The 22,196-nt window shown below is 33.7% G+C and overlaps 1 protein-coding gene across 1 annotated transcript; it reads right to left on the reverse strand.

Annotated features, from left to right (window-relative positions):
• Window positions 1-16,937: 16,937 nt before the first annotated feature.
• LOC137816735 (cytokinin dehydrogenase 7) lies at window positions 16,938-21,396 on the reverse strand. Its single transcript, XM_068620011.2, has 4 exons — window positions 20,571-21,396; window positions 20,204-20,479; window positions 19,111-19,373; window positions 16,938-17,461 (listed from the first exon to the last, which is right to left on the reverse strand). Exons 1-4 carry the CDS (start codon window positions 21,240-21,242, stop codon window positions 17,134-17,136), a joined length of 1,539 nt encoding a protein of 512 aa, XP_068476112.2. The 5' UTR covers window positions 21,243-21,396; the 3' UTR covers window positions 16,938-17,133.
• Between the last annotated feature and the right edge of the window lie 800 nt (window positions 21,397-22,196).

A 22,196-nucleotide genomic window follows, 5' to 3' on the forward strand; every position in this document is an offset into this window, starting at 1 on the left:
GATAATGAGTCATGTGTATAACTTAAGAAGACAAAGAGTAACGTAGAAAAATAGTTTGGAATATAGCTTCCTAAATTTTATTTTTTTATTGTTTTAAAATACTTTGAAATTAAATATGTTTTCTAAATAAATTTTATAGAATACTTTAAATCATTTTTTTTTAAATTCTTAAAAGTTTCTCACCTGTTATAATGTTATATAATTAGGTGTCATTAATTACTTCTAATTAACTTCGAGATTAACGTTAATTAGTTCAGATAATTTAAGTTTTGAATTTCTCTTTCTTATCATCTTTAGTTAAGAATATTGTAACTTCTTAACTTTTCCTAATTATTTTGTTGTATTTTATTGTATGGTTTAAGATTTTAGTGGTTTTATAAATAAGAGTGTCACATGTTTGTCCAAGACAGGACACTTTTAACATATATACCAAACTAGTACAAAACTATGTCCCCATACAAGTTAATACACTTGATAAAATTATTAATGTTATTATAACATTTTTAATTGCATTCATAAACATATATTGTTGTTGTTTTCATATCATTTACATTTCTGGAACATTTTCTTAATTTTTTATTTCTTGTGTAAAATAAAATAAAAATACCAATTTAAAATGGGGAATGTACCAAATTATCTAAATGCATTGGAGTAATACCAATATTTATTGAAATAATATAGTTGTAATTTTATCTTATTAAAAAAAACACAAATATCAACCTTAACATTGTCTAATGTATAAATATTAATAAGTGAATTTTAAGTCTAGTTCAAGCTCATAAAATCGGTTTATAATGTGAGGTTCGCAACCATTTATATACTATGAAATGTCCTAATCTCTAGTTGATGTGGGATCCCCAACACACCTCCCTCACACCAAGGCTACCAATTCGTACATAAAACTATATATTATGGGTGGTCCGATAATAGTCCGATAGCGAGTGGCTTGATAAATCCAACAAACAATCTCTAAAATAGGCTTGAAATGACTTTGATACCATATTGGAAAATGTCATTAAATAGAGCAGAAGAGAGTAGCGTTTCTTGTGATGGTGAGTTGATGATGATGTGCTGCAAGGCTCCTTCCTACGGCTGTAAGGAAAGCTGGAATAGAGAAAAATAGAAGAGAGCGTATAAAGGAAAAATTTTATTAATCTATTTTTTAAGCAAGGTACAAGCAAATAATATATAATGCAGGTGTAAAAAGAAAAATGGGTTTGAGACTACACGCAGCCAAACAACCCAAGAGAGAAAAAACATAAAGTTCATCAACCCCTTCAAGCTGGGAATAGATGTTCTTCATTCTCAGCTTGGAATGTATTAAGATAAATGTGTTGGGAGGAAGGGGTTTGGTGAAAATGTCAGCAACTTGCATGGAAGAGGAAATGGGAAGAAGTTTGAGAAGCCTAGTTATAACCTTTACATGAATAATATGGCAGTCAATTTCGATATGCTTAGTGAGTTCATGGAAGACATGATTGTTGGCTATTTGAATAACAGATCCAATGTCGCAATAGAGGATGGCAGACTGAAAATAAGGAACCCGAAAGTCTTGGAAAAGGTACATCAACCATTGGATTCCACATATAGTAACTGACATGGCTTTGTACTCTACTTCTGATGAGCTTCTTGAAATGGTCGTTGCTTCTGATGGGAGGAATAAGTTCCATCAAAAGAACGCGAGACTTGATGTTGTGATATTGTTCATTTAGCCCACAAAGAAACTGTGTTGCTTGATCTTCAAGCTTTCTTTAATTGATAAGAGTCGTAACAACACAATAACAAGAGCAATCTGTCTTATAGGCACAAGTTGGGTTAGGTCTAAAAATCTCAATTTCATCCCAGATAATACGAAGCTTAGTAAAATAATCGGTAACAGATTGATCTCCCTGACATAGGGTAGCAACTTCCATTTGCATATCATAAATTCTAGAAAGATTACCTTGAGAATGTTTTGTTTTGAGGTCGTTCCACACATCAACTGTTGAGTCCATCCAAATGACGCTCCTTCTTATTGGAACAGAGACAAAGTGCACTAGCCAAGATACCACCATGTTGTTACAACGATTCCATGCAGCATAAGTAGGGTGATCCTTCGCACTAAAAGCTGGCACGACATATCTACTCCAGGAATGATAATTCGTTGAATCAAGAATGGGTGATATTAGGCAAATTCTAAGATTCTCATTGAGATGCAAAGACAGATAGGTCTGATCAAATGTTTGTTGACTAGGTGTTGGTAAATCGAACGTTTCTTCTACTACTTATGCCAAGTGACTCTCCCTGTATAAAGTTTATTGCACTAAATCTATCACCTTTTGTACATTAAATAATTATTCTATTTAATGATTTCCCAAATGACTCTCTTGTATAAATGGTGTATTGTCTCATGTAATTTACACATTGAATTTTGAATAGAAAAGAAACTCTATCAAAGTGTTTAGTGAGTTGAGTCTCTTAAATATTCTTGGGTCTTTTCTTGTGAGTGTAGTGCACTTCAAGTGACTCTTCACCACTCATCTTGAAAGCTCCCATCCTTCCAAGTGGTATGATCCATCTTCCATTCCATAAACTTTCTCTCATCTTTCTCTGTTTCTTTCTTCCATTACGCTTTCCATAATTCCATTTCCATTTGCCTATTTGTTCTTCAGTTTTTTATTTGGTCATCATCTTGTTTCCTTCCATCGTATGTTATTTTAATTATTGCACCTCATCATCATCACCATACATTGTGTTTTTCTCTTTGCCGTATAAAAAGTGAACATTCACACCTACTTAATCACTTGGTTAAGTTTGTGTCCAATGATAATTTTTTTGAGTTTCTCACCATAATTGCTAATTCAAAAAATCATAAACAAAGTGTAACTTATAAAATGTGCAATCCTAAAATCAACTTACATCAATAAATAACATTTATGTTTTAAATTACTTTTAATTATTCTTAAACGTTCTTAACAAGATATTAATCAACATTTTGAAGATATTATATGATCCATATTTTAAAAATAGAAAACTCTGCTTCATTGCATTCATGAAGATGTTCACCTTTGCATGAGTATGCAGCTGTTCTTGCTAAATAAGTTTCAATCAAACCCTAAACATAGAAGTGTCCAAATTGGGTTTATCATCTATGCCCTCTCTATTTCTTATGTTAGGGTTCATTATAGCTGTCAGTGATTTTGTTCCTTTGCATATGTTATTATTTCCTCAAGAATAAAAAAATAATTTGTACACTTTCATTATGAATTTTATAAAAAAACAAGTTAAAATATTTCTAACATGTAACCTATTAACCCACGCCCTCACCCCCTCACTAACCGGGCCGAGTTTCACAATACATTTTAAGTAGAGTCGAAAGAGAAATGATTATTTCTTCCGGCACCTTTATAGCTTTTATTGCACCTCAATAGGCCAGTCTAAAAGATTATTTGTTTTTAAAAAAATACATTTTAGATTTTATAAATTGGAAATGTATTTTTTTATTTATACTTTCCAAATTATAGAATATAGAAGATATTTCTTAATATGAAGATATTTTTGAATTTTACAATTTAGAATATTTTTTTTAAAATATATATATTATGGATTACATTTTTTTTTATCAGCAATATTATGGATTACATAATCTAGAAAATATTATAGAATCTAAAAATATATTATAGATTGTACAATCTGTAACCTCTCATTCATATAATATGTATTTTGGATTGTATATTCGGAAGGTGAACCCGGAGTGCCTTCCAAATTGTCCAATCTATAACATATTTTGAACTTACAATATGGATTGTAGAATCCGAAAGAAAATTCTAAATCTAGGTTTACCTTTCGAACTGTACAATCCAGAATACATATTACACTAAGAAGTCTTATAGATTGTAGAATCCGATATACATTAAATAAATGAAAAAAAATAAACGAACAGAAAATGAACTCTGAAAACACGGTAAAACTTACTACAAAACCAATGTTCACCATCAACCATCATCGGACACCACAAGCATCCACAACCAACCACCACAAACACCTAAGACCACTTGAAATTAAGAATAAATCACCACACTCTTCACTAATAAAAAAACCCTAACGTATACTAAGAAGGGTAGGGTATGAGTTTTAAAAAAATACGAAGGTGTAGGAAGAAGAGATGGAGGTGCAGGGAGAAATTGTCAACAGTAATAGCCATAAATGGGCCTACAAACATTGGGTCCAACTCAAAGGATCATCAGCTTCAATAAAAGCCCAAGCGTAATATTAACAGGTATACAAAGAACAATTTTGGACAAAGGCATAATACTCACACTATATCACTTGCATTATATTTTTTAAATGAACGGGTCTAGTACGAAAAATAAGAGAATCATCAATTTTTAAAATATGATTCTTAACAATGTAGTTGGTTGGTTATACATATTTTTGAGAAATTTGTATAAATTTTCCAGAAATAAAAAAAACAGAGTACTTTTATTACAAACATTAGTTATTATCACGTTAAATGATATAAAAAAGTAACATGATATTTTTAATATAGTAAAATAATTATGAGGAAATTTCTTCCTTGAAATCAATTATGAGGAAAATAGCTAAACAGATGCTAGCGATTTTTTTATAAAAAAATACAACTTTTTAAAAAGTAAAGCCGAAACAAAATCTTCAATTCAATCTTCAAATTCTTAAGAAATTATTGTTTTTTTACCAAATGTCCCTAAGTAAATTAAAAGAGTTTAAAGTTATTCTTTATTGCCACCATTAATTTATTTAATTATAATAGGGTATAGTGAAATTAAAAGAAAATATAAAATAATGATAAAAAGTAAACTCATTTTATAATACAATTGAAATAACTTATATCAGTTAACCCCTCTCTCTGTATTTTTTACTCTCAACCAATCAAAATTAAACAAATTATTTCATACTTAATATCTTAAGAAATCACCTAAAACGCAAAAACTTCTATATTACGTGCGAATCATTATTAATATAACTTTTAGAATGATTATTTCAATAATTAACAAACTTATCATACATAGTTTATGATTAGATAGAAATGTAAAAGTATAAGTTTCCTTAGCGTGGGAGAATCACGTTGTAAACGGGAAAGTTGTTATAAAGTTGATTAATATAAAGACAGTGTGAATGTATAAAAAAAAGCATTTAAAAGTCAGACAAAGTTTTTGCTATGCAAAAATCAATACAACCTATAGCAAAAATCAACCGTAAAAGTAACGCACAAGAAAAAATAAATTCCACACTTATTTTTTTAATTGTTTTAAGCTGAAAATAAAATCATAATTTTAATATAAATATAAATATACTAATTCTTTGTTTGGATCTGAAGAGCAAAAAGAGAGAAGGTAATTTTTTTTGTAAGCATGTAAGTTATTAAAAAGACGTAACATTTAAAGCATCCTAAGAATTTTTTTTGAACATAAATAAAGTAAATTATATTTTTAACATGTTGATTATATTATAAATAATTATGTCTTTTGCTATTTTTAATCAAATCCAACATCAATTATTGATAAATTATTGATAAAATAACTGTACTCTTTATTTTGGGTCTTTTATTTGGACTTTTGTTTTTCTATTTGTCATCTGTATTTTTGCTATTTGAATTGTGTATATATATATATGTACTCTTTTGAATTCAATAAGATTAGTTTTCAGTGCCATTCAATTTCACAATTCAAATTTCACTTCGTTTCTTTCTGTTCTCTCTCCCTTTCCCCTGTTTAGGGTTTCATCCCCTTTTGGTTGGTGCCTTGGGTGATTGTTACCTCTTCACCATGCCGGTTAATCGTATTATGGTATCAGAGCTCTTCAATTGAAGAGCGTTGTTGCGCGTTCTGAAATTTTCCCTATTTTCTTTCTTCTCCTTGATTTTCTTTTTCTTGTTTTTCTGTTGCAGCAATGGCGGAAGAACGCATCGTTGCATCGTCTCAAGCCGATCCGGCGAACAACTACCTCTAACTTCATCCTAGCAAGAACCCCGCGACGCCGCTCGTCTCGCCGGTGTTGGACGCTTCCAATTACCATTCCTGGAGCCGCTCAATCTTGACGGTACTAAACGCGAAAAGCAAAGTGGAGTTCGTTCTTGGAACACATCCTTGCTTAGCGAAAGATCATCAAAATTTCCCAATTTGGAACAAATGCAATAATATGGTAGTCTCATGGTTAGTACACTCCGTCTCTTTACCTATTTGACAAAGCATTATTTGGATGGATAATGCCCTGAACATCTGGAATGATTTCAAAACCAGATACTCTGAGGGTGACCTATCTAGAATTTATGATCTTCAACTAGAAGTAGCTTCATTAAATCAGGGGGATTTATCTGTGACTGAGTATTTTACAAAATTAAGGATCATTTGGGGCGAGTTGGACAATTTTAGGCCTATCCCCATATGCACATGTTCTGTCAAATGTTCTTGTTTAGTTAATTCTATCATAAGTCAAAGAAAATGCGAAGATCATACTATGCAATTTTTGAAAGGGTTAAATGACTAGTATAGTAATATTAGACCACACGTTCTACTCATGGAACCCATCCCACCTATATCAAAGATTTTTTCTCTCGTTGCCCAAAAAGAAAGACAATTAGCAAATCACATTTCTGTTAGCATCTCTAGTATTAATAGTGTTGATTCCACTAGGACTTCCTCATCTATTCTGTGCACTTTTTGTGGTAAGTATGGGCATACTGAAAATGTTTGTTTTAGAAAGGTTGGGTTCCCTAATCAAGACCATAGGAACTCAAAATCCAACACTAGAAAAGTTTATACGTACTATATCAGAAATGGTCATACTGTGGATACATGTTACAAGAAACATGACTACCCACCTAGGTACAAATCCTATAACAACAATAAGACTAATCAGATTAATAGTCTTATTACCACTAATGGTATTTTCTCTGAGTTTAGTCCAAAAGAACATGAAAAACGTGATTACCAACTCACTGCTCATCAAATACAAATTATCAATGATGTTTTAAGGCAAAACAACAATGACACTCCACCTAATCTTATTCAAGTGAATCAAGTGGGCTCCTTTTCTGCAGACCCCAACGCACATGAGTTGTCTTCAACAGGTAAGCACTCATTTTCCTCTTTAAATCATAGTCATAATTCCTGGATTGTTGACTTTGGCGCCACTGATCACGTTTGTACTATATTGTCTGCTTTCACCTCTTATAAAACCATCAAACCTGTCCTGATAAATTTACCAAATGGCTAACATGTTTTTGCAAACTATTATGGGACAATTGATTTTACAAATAAACTTTATCTTCTTGATGTGTTGTACATCCCTCAATTTACATGCAACCTTATATCTGCTTCTAAATTGTCTCTACACTTAAAATGTAACTTGATCTTCTTCCCCACACACTGTCTTATACAGGACAACCTCTCCAAAGAGCATATTGGTTTAGCTAATGCCAAGGTTGGCTTGTACATCTTTAACTCTTCTATTTTTCACACTGCCACACACCACTTTATTCCTTTTGTCTCATGCACTGTTAAGGAAAATAATTTGTGGCATTATAGAATGGGGCATCCCTCCGATGAAAGGTTGCATGTATTAAAAAGTAAATACCCTTTTGTTTTTGCTGATAAAACACGTATGTGTGATCTTTGTAATCATGCAAAACAAATAAAACTTCCCTTTACTCTAAGCACTTCTCACACTACTGCTATCTTTGACATCATTCATGTAGATATTTGGGGACCCTGTTCTACTACATCTATGCAAGGTTTTCGTTATTTTTTGACCATTGTGGATTATTTTTCTCGTTATACATGGACTATATTGTTGCATGCTAAATCTGAAGTTCGCACCCATCACATATTTTTTTTTGCTTATCCTGAAAATTAATTTAAAACCATTATCAAATGCATTCGTTCTGATAATGGCGCTAAAATTTCCATGAAAACTTTTTTTTGCTTCCAAAGGCACAATTCACCAAATTACTTGCATCGAAACCCCTCAACAAAACGGTATAGCTGAGCATAAACACCAACACATTTTAAACGTCACTCGCGCTTGACTGTTTCAAGCTAATTTACCTCATTTTTTGGGACTTTGCTGTCCAACATGTTGTTTTCCTCATAAATTGCACACTTACTCCCCTTTTACAAGATATTGCTCCATATGAAAAACTTTTTGGAAAACCTTGTGATATCTCTTCCTTACGTGTTTTTGGCTGCTCTTGTTATTCTATTACCATTCATGCTAATAGAAAGAAACTAGATACTAGATTTGTTCATGACATCTTTCTCAGTTTTCCACACAATACCAAAGGTTACATCATCTTAAATTTAAAGTTTCGTCGCATTGAAGTTTCAAGACATGTGATATTTCATGAACATCATTTTCCATACATATTGAATCATGATGACACACGGAGCCCCGACACTTTATCTTTACCCATTTCTGCTAACTATAATACATTTTGTGATGATATATTGTTGGATTATAACTGTCACAATCATGAGCACGAGACTCATATCACTCACTCTGAAGACAACATCATTCCACAAAGACGCTCCAGCAGACAAAGACGACTCCCTGCCTACTTAGAGGACTTCCAGACTTGTTTACCTGATGCCAACATTGTAAGCAATCAGTATCCCATTCATAAATTTCTTTCCTACACTGCTCTCTCACCATCTTTCAAAAAGATTATATTTTCTATATCTTCTAACACTGAACCCAGCTCCTACACTGAGGCTTCTAAGCATTCTTGCTGGAAACAAGCAATGCTAGAATAGCTTAATGCTCTTAATGTTAACAACACATGGCAAATAACTACTCTTCCTCCAGGAAAGCAAACCATTGGCTGCAAATGGGTTTCTAAGGTAAAACACAAATCTGATGGCACCATTGATCGCCACAAAGCACGATTGGTAGCAAAAGGCTACACACAATTAGAAGGTCTCGATTTTTTAAATACTTTTGCTCCCGTTGCAAAACTAACCACTTTAAGACTTTTACTTGCTGTTGCCACTTCTCAAAACTGGATTCTTAAACAACTTGATGTGAAGAACGCTTTTCTCCTTGGGGACCTCCTTGAGGAAGTCTACATGCAACCACAACCAGGCCTCAAACTTCCATCTCCTCAACATGTTTGCAAATTACAAAGATCACTCTATGGACTTCGCCAAGCCAGCCGCCAATGGTATGCAAAACTGTCTCAATTTTTACTTTCACATAAATACACTTCATCCTCCGCTGATCACTATCTATTTTTACACCGTAACAGTCCTAACATCACCACTATTCTTGTGTATGTTGATGATCTGGTGCTTACTGGAAACGATCATGAGGAAATTGCCCATATCACTTCTCTGTTGGACACTCAATTCAAGATCAAGAATCTAGGAGACCTCACATATTTTTTGGGCCTGGAGGTGGCTAGAAACAGCCAAGGGCTCCACATCTGTCAACGAAAATACATGCTAGACCTTCTTCACGACACTGGTATGATCAACTCTGCTCCTATGCCTACACCCATGGTTTACTCATCTCGGCTTTCCTCCTTCGCTGGCACACAACTCACTGACATTGAAACCTCTGCATATAGAAGACTAATTGACAAGCTCATATACCTTACAAACACATGGCTTGACATTGCATTTGTTGTTAACAACCTCAGCCAATTTATTTCATCTCCTACCAACCTTCATCAACAAGTTGTTTTTCGTCTTCTTCGGTACTTGAAAGGCAACCCTGACAACATAATCTTCTTTCCCAGCAACAACACTCTCCAACTTCGCAGTTTCAGTGATTCAGATTAGGTTACCTGTCCTGAAACCCGAAAATCTGTAACCGGTTATTGCATTTTCTTAGGTGATTCTCTTGTCTCATGGAAATCTAAGAAACAACAAACCCTTTCCAAGAGCTCTTTTGAAGCCAAATATAGACCATTAGCCACAACCACCTGCGAGATTCAATGGCTAACCTATATCCTGCAAGACCTTGGACTTCCCTACACTCAACTAACAACCATCCACTGTGATAACCAATTTGCAATACACATTGCCTCAAATCAAGTGTTTCATGAGCGTACCAAGCACATTGAAATTTACTGTCACATCGTCCGAAACAAGATCACCACTAGGCTTCTCAAGTTGCTTCCTATTTGTTATTCTATGCAGATTGCGGATATCCTTACCAAACCCCTTGCTCCAACAGTATACAAAGAGCTCCAGTCCAACCTGGGAATGAGAAACATATATTCCCAGTTTGAGGGGGGTTGATAAAATAACTGTACTCTTTATTTTGGGCCTTTTATTTGGGCTTTTGTTTTTCTATTTGTCATCTGTGTTTTTGTTGTTTGCACTATACATATATATACTCTTTTGAATTCAATAAGATTAGTTTTCAGTGCCATTCAATTTTCCAATTTAGACTTCACTTCGTTTTTGTCTGTTGTTTCTCCCTTTTCCCTGTTTAGGGTTTCATCCCCTTTTGGTTGGTGCCTTGGGTGATTGTTACCTCTTCACCATGCCGGTTAATCGTATTAATTATTAATTTACAATATATAAATAAATAAATACAGTTTTGTCTTTATTTTTAATGTAAAATCTCTAATACACTCTCTCACATCGTCAACAGGTGATTTGATAACTGTCCGATGTCGAATAATCCGATCAACCTAACAAATTTTATTATAATACATTCTGAATGACTCTGATATCATATTAAAAATGAATTTTAAGCATAACACAATTTTTTATAAAATGAGATTTACATTCACTTATATATTATAAAATGTTTTTTTTTTATCTCTAGTTGATGTGAGATCTCTAACAGTAAAAATAAGCTAAACATAAAATCACTTTCTATTATCACTACAAAAAATCATTAAATAGAAACTAATTTTAGTGACAAAAAATAATTAGTTACTGTAGTGACAAAATTATAGACCATTTTTTAGACTAAATTTTTTTTTCTTTTCTAAATTAGTTTCTATTATTGTTAAATTGTTTCTAAATTGGTATTTAATTAACTACAAATGTTTTAACTACCAATTATTTAGATTCTAAATTTGGTAACAAAAACCTTGGTAGCTAGTTAATTAGATACTAATTTAGAAACTATTTAACAATAATAGAAACTAATTTAGAAACAAAAAAAAATTTAGTCTCCAAAATGATTCCTAATTTAGTCACTATACCAACTAATTATTTTTGTCTCTAAAATTGGTTTCTAATAAATGATTTTCTTGTAGTGGATGATATGAGATATTCTTATCAAATTTATTGAACTTATTCGGACAACTCATATGTAAAAGATCTCATCTTAACTAGAGATGAAACTTATTTATAATAATACATAAATGAGAATAGTGTATCCTTATGAGGCCTTGGTGAGAGATGTTATAATGAAAGCATGGATGTTTTTGTTGAGCATGCATGAATGAATAATAGAGTGAGAGCATGTTCTCATATGATGCTTTATCTTTTTATTGAGCTAAAAAGGTGGAATATTCTTTGTACAGAGAGAACATGGAAGCGATCGATGATGGAGCAGAGTCCTGTAAAGTGAAATCCTACAATCTTATCAAAAATTGAGAGTCGTACAATAAATTGCCAAATGGAGAAAATGGGAACTGCTGCTAAATAGTCTTCCATGCAACAAAAAGCACCTCTGCTTTTGAGCATTCAAACTCATACTATTTTTTTTCCCAACAAAAGAACATAACCCACGTGCTTCTACATGGATCAAGTAATTAACAAAAACATTCAAAATTTTCCCAAATCCTGCAAATCCAACCCTTTTATACATGGAAACCCTAGAATTCACTTTTCAAAATAACCCTAATAATCAACGTGCTCCTTAATCACCATTGTCCAAAAATGATCAATTATAAAATTACTTGAGAGAGTTTCGATAAAGTAATTTATGTATAAATTAATTTTAACTTAGAGAAAGTTAATTTCAGTTTTTGTTTCAGAATCTCTTTATATGTTAATTATTTTGAAATATTTAGATGTTATTGAACTTTTTAAGGTTCATAGGTTCATGATAATGATATTGGGAGGCAATTCTTTCAGGATGAAGAACCAGACTGTGAGCACTTAGAAAATCTTCCATTATAAGGAAGAGACACAGTCATGGTGGAGAAGATGACTAATCACAATTCACCTCTTATCCTTATCCGTGAAACAAAAAGCAATTCTTGAAAGGTCTAATTCGGTTCCACTCCTTCAAAGCCAACTTGATAAAGAAAAATTTCCACGCCTCAATGGACTCCTAGTGATCACACCATCATTATCATCTCTAATAATTAGAGCCAGAACAAAGTTCACATTACAGCTTGGGATGTATAAAAATGGAGAAAACGGGATTAGGTGTTAAAACTGTATTTATTTTGCTGAATATTCATCTTTCTCATTTGAATCAAAATCTATTTTAGGGTATTGCCAATTCAAATTTGGAGCAATACTATGGAAGAAAATATCATCTTACTAAATTGATTTTATAAAAATGAGTTAGATTTAAACTTACTTCTTAATATAATATCAGAGTCATTAAAAACATATATAAGATGTTGTATTGAAAATCTTACCATATTACGAGGTGGATTTTAAGTCTAATTCAACTCCATAAAATTGACTCGAGGGATAACATATTATGGGTGGTCCGATAACGACCCGATAGCGGATGACACGATAAGTCCAACAAATACTCGATAGGATAGATTCAAAATAACTCTAATAACATATTACGAAGTAAACTTTAAACTTAACTACTCAACTCCATAAGGTTTACACTCACTTATATAAAATGAAATGTCATCATCTCTAGTCGACATGAGATCTCCAACATTACATCAAATAGAAAAAAAAATCAAATTATAATATATAAAAATATACTAATCTCATCTTATTAAATTGATTTTATGATGAAGAGTTATACTTAAAAGTTATTTTTTTTAAAAAAAAATTGTATGTGTAGATTACATCTAGATTTTTCATTGGATTATAATATTCTATTAACTAGAAGGACTTCGGAAGACGTTCAATATTTTTTCGACATCTTAATATAATTTTCTATTTATATTATTATTAAGCAACATTTTTTTAGTAACTTGGACCATTACTATAGAAGGTATTTGACTTTGTCTATAAACATTATAATTTAAGAATTCATCAAAACTTGATGCACTCATAATCTATAAGACTAATTTACATATACACTATGAAGACTCCACATTCCCTTTTAATCTTAACATCATCATTTTACGTTCCCTTTTACTCTAAGGATGAAATCGAGTATAGAAATTTGACTAATGAAAATTTAGGGATAAAATATTTTTAGGATCAAATATAATTCATTAATTTTTTACATTAATTCCACCTTCAAATATACTTTCATTCTACGCCCCAAAGCTAAAGAAGGAATTGATGTGTATCCAGGTAAATTATTGAGCAAATTCGTTCTTAATAATGAAGTTGGTTTAATATTTGTGACTGAAAAGACATGCTTAGTAATTGTTAATAACCCGAAAAGATCCTCAGAACAAGATAAAGCAATTTATCAATCAAAGAGCATCTAACCATCATTTTGACAGTTGATTCTCCATTAACCAAGCTTGGAGAATGGAACTACATGTCCCTTCTTTTCATCTGACTTTACCACCTTAAACGAGTAGGATCAACTTAAATTTTAATATGTTTATATTACTTTAATGTGAAATAATTTCAATTTTAAAAATCAAATAATTACATACATAATATTTATCTCCTGTGTTTGCAAAATTTAAACTCTTAGAGGAATATGTATAATCCATTTCTTAAGTCCTACAAACATGAATTTTGAGAAAGAAATTTCACTTAAGATTATATATATTTTTAAATAGTAACTAAGTTAGAGAAAGAGCTAGATAGTGTTTTATAAAATAATAAATTATTGGTATATAAAATAATTTTTATTAATAATAAAAGTTTATAAAATAATTTTTAAATTATTATTTAACATTAAATATTAAGTTATATTTGATTACTTTATATTGTATATTAATTTAAATAAATATTAATTTAGATAATAACTTAAATTTTGATAAATAATATTAGATACTAATTTAAAAATTATTTTATAAATTTTTATTAATAATAAAAATTATTTTAGATACCAATAATTTTTTAAGTTATAAAATAATATCTATTTTAATTATGATTAATTTGTTTTAGTATCTAAATTAATTTTTATTTAATAATTTTATTGTAATATAAAGTATAAAATACTTTTAGTCATGGGTGAAGGGAGGGTGGGAAAAGAAAAAGTATTGGGTGATGTTTTAGTGAGATGGAAGAGGAGGAAAATTAATTTAAAAGAAATGAAGGGTGATAATATACTATTTTTACTTATGGCATTTCTTTTCTTTTTTTCATCCAACCAAAAACCCCAAATTCTCATTTTATTTATTTTTATCTATTTTTAATTTAATAAATTATTTCTTATTATTTATTTCCCTCTCAATCAAACAGGTTTTAAAGTAATGACTAATTTTATTCTATCAATTGATTATATTTTTCAATAAATTAAATAAAAAAATAATCTCTTTCTTCTCATCTAAAGAGACCCTGAAGAATCTATAAAATGAAAGAAGATTTAATTAAAGAAGGTGATAAAAACAATTGTTTATGATGATTATAAATTTGGGTATTTCATTTAATATTTGATAAGATTAAATTAAAAGATTAAGAAGTTAGTAAAAGCATTGGTGAAGGAAAAAGAGTGGAACATGAGAATCCGTGCACTAAGAACAGTGTTGAACATTAGGAATTTGTCTCCTTTGGATGTTTATAGAATTGACAGAGTTTGTGAATTGAGCTACATAATGTCATTAGGATACTCATTATTCTCTGTTTCTTCGAAGTGACATTGCCTTCCCAATTTCCATTCATTTCATATATCCCCAACTTGGTTCCTATCAAAATTCCAATTGCCTAATTCTATATTCTATGTTTTTTTTTCTCAACTACAAAACAAAAACTTTATTATTATTTTTCATTTCCCCCCTAAATAATATAGAATCTTGTATTGTATCAAAAGAAAAAAATTGCACTTTTTCCATTCTCTCAAGCATTTATTCTCAATATTCTTTTCAAGCATCTACATTTATTCTCAATTTTAGTTTCAACATCTTATTAATATGTCATTTTCAATCTACTCTAATTTATCTATATTTTAAATAAATTTCAAAATACTTTTAGAAAAATTATCAATAATAAGAAATAAGATTGTAATCAATAATTTTTTATTTATTTATGTACGTATTATAAAGGGAGACCGCTCGTGCATAGGATAACATATTATGGGTGATCGATAATGAACCGATAGCGGGTGACATGATAAGTCTAACAAACACTCGTTAAAATAGACTTTAAATGACTCTGATACAATATTACAAAGTGAACTTTAAGTCTAACTCAACCCCATAAAATCGGCTCATAGGGTGAGATTTGCACCCACTTATATACAATGAATTGTCTTCATCTTTAGTCGTTATAAGATCCTAAACAATACGTCTAATAGTCTCGTATTGTTTAGGAGTCAAGATTAATCACAATTCATATACATCTTCCTCTTTTAACCGTTCAATATGTATTTTAAGAACAAAATTGTGAAGAATCATCAAGTAACCGACGATACTTCATATACAATGATTGACCATATCAATATATTTTAATGTATTCGAGATTGTAACAATTCTCTAAGCTAAGAATTGAAATGTTTTGAATGTATCTGTTGGTGAAATTGAAGATATGAAAAGAAGTTGTTTTGAAGAGAATAAGAGCATTGTTTATTTTTGTGATTTTTGAAGAATTTGTGGATGTGTGGTTTGAAGTAAAGAAAGGAAGGAAGCATAAAGGGTGGTGTTTGAAAAAGCAGGATGGGAGAAGTGAAAAGAGAGTATAGTTAGACACGCGCAGGAGTTACGCGTCCGTACTGTGTTAGTCGAAATATACATAGAGAGAAAAAAGCACGTCCGTGCATGACACGTTTACCATAGAACGTAGATTCTACTTTTGCATGAGTCTAATCGCGTAACGCTTTCTCATTGGCTGGTGCTTCTTACAAGAAATCATGATCTTATTATTGCCTTCTAAAGCTACGTAGGGGACCCCCACCCACCAAGTTTTTTTCTACCTTTCTCTACTTTTCATGCCAGTAAAAGCAACTAACTTACACCCCCAAACAACACACAACAAAACTTCCCAAATAATAATATACATCTATTTCAAAGTGGAGCTGGAGGAGAATCAACAAACAAAATACATTTTCTTTCATTGCACACCCCGAGGATTTGTTGAAACCACTTCAAAGGGCCACCAACAAAACAAAACCCAAACCTTTCCCTTCAGATTTTTTACCTTCTTTTATTGGATTGGACTTCCTCTTTTTACTTCAAAAAGCTACAAAAGGGGAATAAAGAATCCCACGTACCTAACTCCAAACCCAAGTGGCCTCACTTTCACATTTCTATATCTTTTTCTCGGTTTTACTTTTTCCACTTTTCCACTTAATTTCAACATTGCACCCAAACAAAATACTAATTCAAAAACGATCGAGCTAGCCAAGGACCAAACAAACATGAAGTGAAAGATCAAGGCCAGTTAATATTGTCCCAGATAAGACACATATGTACCTCTAGTGCTTCCTCCGAATTCATCATTGCCACGTAGCTTCTTCTCAAAGGTTAAAATTCCAAAGGGAAAACGACATTTGTCAACCACTACCTTAATGCCCCAAAACACATTATAGTAACAGATTAGGTGTTTGTGTTTTTTAACGCCTCTGATTCATCTTGGCCATTGCCCCCACACAGACATCTACATATGTTGTGTTGCTTAATGCTTAATTGAATCAGTGTTACGTTGTTCTAGTTTGGGTTTTACCAACAAAGCCATTTAAAGTTTACTGTCAAATTCAGCATGAAAGGATCAAGATTCATATTAATTTCACCCCCAAAATATTCATTTACAATATGGGTACAACGAACGGTGACAGAAGCAAAAGGATGGGGTAGTCAAATAAAGATAAAGAGAAAAAAAAAATGAAATGAAAAGGGAAAAGAAAAACAATATATTAATCTAAATTAATTAATAGTGTTGATTTATTTATTTATGTGATGGACAAGGGTTGAGGGATTCGGGAAAAAATTTTCTGTCCAGGTGCAAGAATAGCCAAGGGATCAAAATTGGCCTTTCTCTCGACGAATCTGGTCCACTTACCTCCGTAGTGTCGCATCCAGTTCTCCTGTGACTGGTAGTGAGGGAGATACAACTTAAAATCAAAGGCTCTATTGCAGCAGAGGTGAATAATCTCATGGTTTTGTTCCACCAACAGTTCAGTAGGTGGTCCCTTTGGTGGTGGTGGAATAAATCGGAGCAAGGCTATAATGTAGAAAATGTTGCTGTCCGGCACCACTACCGAGTGTCGACTATCCCACCTGATTAACACAAAACAAACAAAAGTAGAAAGAGTTAATCAATTGGGGTGGTGGTGGTGGTGGTGGTCCTTAATTATCACAACATAATAAGTAGGTACTTTATGTTAAAAAATTGGATGAGATGAATGTGTGTGATGATAAGTGTAATGCATTGATGATGGATTGCGCATGACTTGAAGCAGTAGCAGATGGGGGAAGGTGGGGTGAGGGAGGGGACCCTTAAAAGGAACCAAATTGTAATCCCCAGAAAAGGAGCACCACAACACATTGAATCCCTGTGTGTGTGGAACCAGAAGATGGATTTTGTTTTGTCTGTCAGAAATCAAATCTCGTTTCTAGAGTCCATACAAAGACCGGTGTCGCTGTAATCCGGTTGGCCAATAAATATCCTTGTCCATTCCAAATGCCAACACTGACCATCAAGGATACGTTCTTCCCATCGAATGAATGAATTAATGCTCAAAATCAATCCCAATCCCCTTCTCTCAGATCCACACACCATCCCCTTTAATTACAAACTCTGCACAATAATACTACTACCACTTTCATGCACACTCCACCCACACTAACCCTTGTAATTTTTGGGTCAAAATATTTAATTTACAATACCCTTTTTATTTATTATTATTATTATATGTACAGTCTACAAACATCAACAGAAAAATAATTAAAATATTGAAATATTGGTGTTTTGTTGAGAACTGATCTGAGTCTTTGTCAGTGAAGATTTCCAACCAAAGACAGACAAAATGTAAAAACTGAAGTAAAAAACTTAACCCATGCACCCCCTTAGGAGGGTGTCCGAAGCAAAGGAACAAAATGAAGTTGAAGGTATTTGAAGAAGTAGGGAACAGAGAAAATAAAGAAATAGAAAAGGGTGATGGTAATATAAAACTACTACTAATACTGTACGGAGAGAGGCAGAGGAAGAAAGGTACGAGCGCAGTATGATGAAACAGCTGAGCTGAGGTTACCTTACGACCAAAAGATGGGGATGGAAGTAGGTCCCACCATGGCTTGACCCTTTGAGTGGAATATATCAGACCCACCCTCAAGATCTTAACCACCCCCAGTTTCAATTTCGTGGTCCAAACACACCACATACCCAATACAACACAAGGCAAACAAATTAAGGACTCAGGTGACTCAGATACGTGGCTTACAGGTCACACTGGGTGCCCCTGTGGGACCCTTGTCCCCTACCTCTTGCGTGTCAACCCAGTAGAACACTGTCACACTTCATTCATTTATACCACAACCTCATCATGAAATGAGGGGTTAAATATATTGAAAAGTTATCTTATTCCTAACAGTAATTTGTGATGAGATGATGATAAAAGCAATTGATTCATGTGAAGGTGAAGGTGAAGATGAGACACAACCAACCAACCCAACAAACGCATTAAAATTAGAGACTGACGTGAATGTAATGTAGCTAGTAGCTTAGCTTGGTATCCCCTCAAACAAAGGTAAGGAAAGATTTTGCCAAATCTGGGGTGTGTAAGTAATTAATGCTGAAATAAATATTTGTGGGTGGTGAAATTGAAGGAAACGAAAGGAACTGATAAAGAATATAAAATGAAATGGATATTTATGAAAAATCCAAGGTGAGTGAGAGAGGCATATAAAGTTGATGGTTGTAGATTTACTTGGATCGCAATAGAGGGTAGACTAGGATGGGGCCACCAACACCGTGCTTGAGAATTTTCTTGAAGACTTCGCGGTCGAATTCAGCGATGTGGGACTTGGAGACGAACAGGTTCAGCCATGGGTGGGGTGCGTCCCAGATGCCGTTGGCTTTTGCATCCTCCTCCACACGCTTCACACGTAGGAGGAAGTCCATGTAGGTGAGGTCCAGGGAGAATTTTAGACCCTCCACGAATCGTAGTCGTCCAAGTAATCTATCCACCTCCTGAAAAAAAAAAAAAGATATATTATTTTTGTAGAGATTCCAGAAAATGATGGGTAATTGGGCATTTGGGAAGTGTGGGGACCGTAACGTCAGCGAGATCTGAATGATGAGAGCAATGGAGCAGGCAGTGATGTTAGATGACCGTTTTAGCCTTACCCACAAAGGAAGTGTAGATTGCCATTTTATGCTAATTGCTAAGGTATCAACCCGCGGAAGGTACAGTCCCCTTTGGTAATTTAAAACGCAAAACATAGGCCATTTTAGGCGAGGTTGTGTGTCAGAAAATCCAATGGAAGATACATGATGACCGAATAGTCAGTTTTCACCAAAACCATTGCCATTTTCATGGAACAATACAAAATCAAATTATCACCACCAAATTTTTTTAAAAACTTAAACAAAATAAATAACCCAAGTGAAATGTGACGTTATCTATGAACCTCGTGGCAGACAGGAATTAAATAACCCATCCTCCCTCCACTTAACTTCGTACATGTGTAGGTGAAAATCTGGGTATATTGACTTTTTACCAGGGACCCACTCAGGCTAACTTCATTTTAAATTATTATTATTATTTTATTTTTTTTAATTTACCTAAGGTTACTTACTTTCACTACCATGCTCAAGTCTTTTATTTTTAAAGTAAGCGAGCCGCTAGGTCAAAACTGACCCATCAACGGTGCCCCGGCGTGTACTGTGCCCGACCCGTACAATCCCCGATAAAAGACAAAAATCTCAAACGCCAGCTAGAGAGTGTGTACACACATCACATCCTGCTCAATAATGAAACCCCAAAAATACCAAAATTCATAAATTTAAATATTAATTACCATGTTAACGGCGGAAGGGTGGTCTTTGTGACGGTAATGAAGCGCGAGTTCTAAACAATACAGAACCGGGCCCGCGCTCGCAGGGAGGCGAGCCGGGTCGAAGCGTTGGTTTGGGCCCGTGGGTACAGTGGGCCACCCGTTGCAAGGGTCGTCACTGTTCACCAAAACGAATCCTTCCACGTAGTCAAAACCGTAACCCTCTCTCAGAGTCACCAGCCACTCTGCGTCTCTAGTGAAATCCTCAAATTCTGAGTACACCACTCTTATCCATCTCACCTAATAATAATGATTAAAAATTAAGATTTATGTTAGGAATATCAAATATTAATTATTAATATTTTAGTTGTGCGAGTGTTTATTAGCGTACCATGTCGGGAGCTGGTTGAACTGCCACCCGGGCTCGGGTTATGATACCGAACTGGCCCAGCCCGCCGAGAGTTGCGAAAAAAAGTTCTGAATTTTGAGTTTCGGAGCAGACTAAGGTTTCGCCTTTTCCGGTGACGACTTCCAATTCCGCTACGTTGGAGGTCTGCGGGCCGTAGCGGAAGGCCTGGCCGCTGACGCCGGCGTTGGAGAGCGTGCCGCCGACGGTTAAGCCGAGGTAATCGGTCCACGAGCGCGGTGCTAGACGGAACTCCGAAACGCAGCGTTTGAGAACCTCTTCCCATAATGCCCCTCCCGAAACGTCCACGTATAGGGAGCCGTCAAGGGAAAGGAGCGTGAGGCGGTTCTCCATGGCGCGCATGTCGAGGACGAGCCCGTTCTCTGCCATGGCCTGACCGTTGATGGAGTGCCCGTTGCCGCGCGCCGCCACGGTGAGGTGGGTTGTGCGCGCTGCGGCCTTCACCGCCTTGACGACGTCGACGGAAACGGCGGGGCGTATCACCGCCAACGGGTTCGCGGATTTCATCCCGCCGAAGTCCTTTCCGGCGGCGGCGGTGGAGCCGAAGTGGAACGAACCTTCGACGCCCAGAACGTCGTCGTTTGGCATGGATTCCGTGTCATTTCCGTGCACGAAGTGCTCTAAGTAAGCTATCATGGTGAGAGATTTATAATCTTTTTTTCTTTTCTCTCTTTTGAAAGTAGCGTTTGAGTTTGATGAGGCTTTGAGAGTTTTTGAGTGTTGTGTGCGTGCTCCGGCGCAGTTGGGCTTTATATAGCGGCCGCTTTGGATTTACTTGGAATTTTCTTGTCCTAAAGAAAAGCCATTTCGTTATTATTTTATTTTTTTTGCGAATCTAGAAAATTAAGGAAATTAGAAGGTTTTTAAATTTTGCCATTTATTGGTTTTCTTTTGGCGTTTATCGAAATTAATTAGTACAAAAGTGATTATGGAGATGTGACAACAGAATTAATTTTAAAGACATTCTTAATCTAAAAACCTCTGATTTATTTATTTATTTATTTTCCCTCATAGAATATTATCATTGTAAGAGCCTACATGGAACTTCTTTTAGTGTATTTTATTTTTGTATACATCGCAAATCAAACCTAACGTCACGTGTATAAAAGGGTCAAAGATGTTTAACACTTTAAACAGTGCATACATTCTTAAAGGGTGAAGAGAGAGATAAAAAACAAAGAAAGAAAAAGAAAGCGATAATCAAAATAGAAACATACTAAATCATAAATAATATTTTGAAAATATTTACTAGTTTATCTCCGATGAAATTATGGTATGATCACTCTCTTAATTGAAGTGTTGACGCAATAATCATGTCTATATCAACTGTCTGACACTGTAATGATAATAAATATTATAATATTAATAATAGTATTATTATTGTGAAAAATGAAATTCTCTTACATGTTTTTGTAGGGTTTATTACTGTTAAAAAGGAGGCTGCACAAGAATTAAGAATCGGTTGCATTAACCAAATATAGAATATCGCATATGACATGTGTTAAGACGTCATGTAGGAGATAGAACAGAAGCATATCTAAAAAATATATTTTCACAAGAGTGAATTAAACACACTCATTCTAATATCAT

This window comes from Phaseolus vulgaris, chromosome 1, assembly GCF_051622355.1.
Source record: "Phaseolus vulgaris cultivar YP4 chromosome 1, ASM5162235v1, whole genome shotgun sequence".
In the NCBI taxonomy this organism is placed as follows: domain Eukaryota; kingdom Viridiplantae; phylum Streptophyta; class Magnoliopsida; order Fabales; family Fabaceae; genus Phaseolus; species Phaseolus vulgaris.

Bases quoted from the DNA above. Each gene is read 5' to 3' on its own strand.
- LOC137816735 (XM_068620011.2), bottom strand. From the start codon at position 21,242: ATGATAGCTTACTTAGAGCACTTCGTGCACGGAAATGACACGGAATCC. The intron at 19,374-20,203 runs GTAATTAATATT...TTTTTTTTTCAG, and splicing joins ACCCTTCCGCCGTTAACATG to GAGGTGGATAGATTACTTGG. The intron at 17,462-19,110 runs GTAAATCTACAA...TGTGTTAATCAG, and splicing joins TACCCTCTATTGCGATCCAA to GTGGGATAGTCGACACTCGG.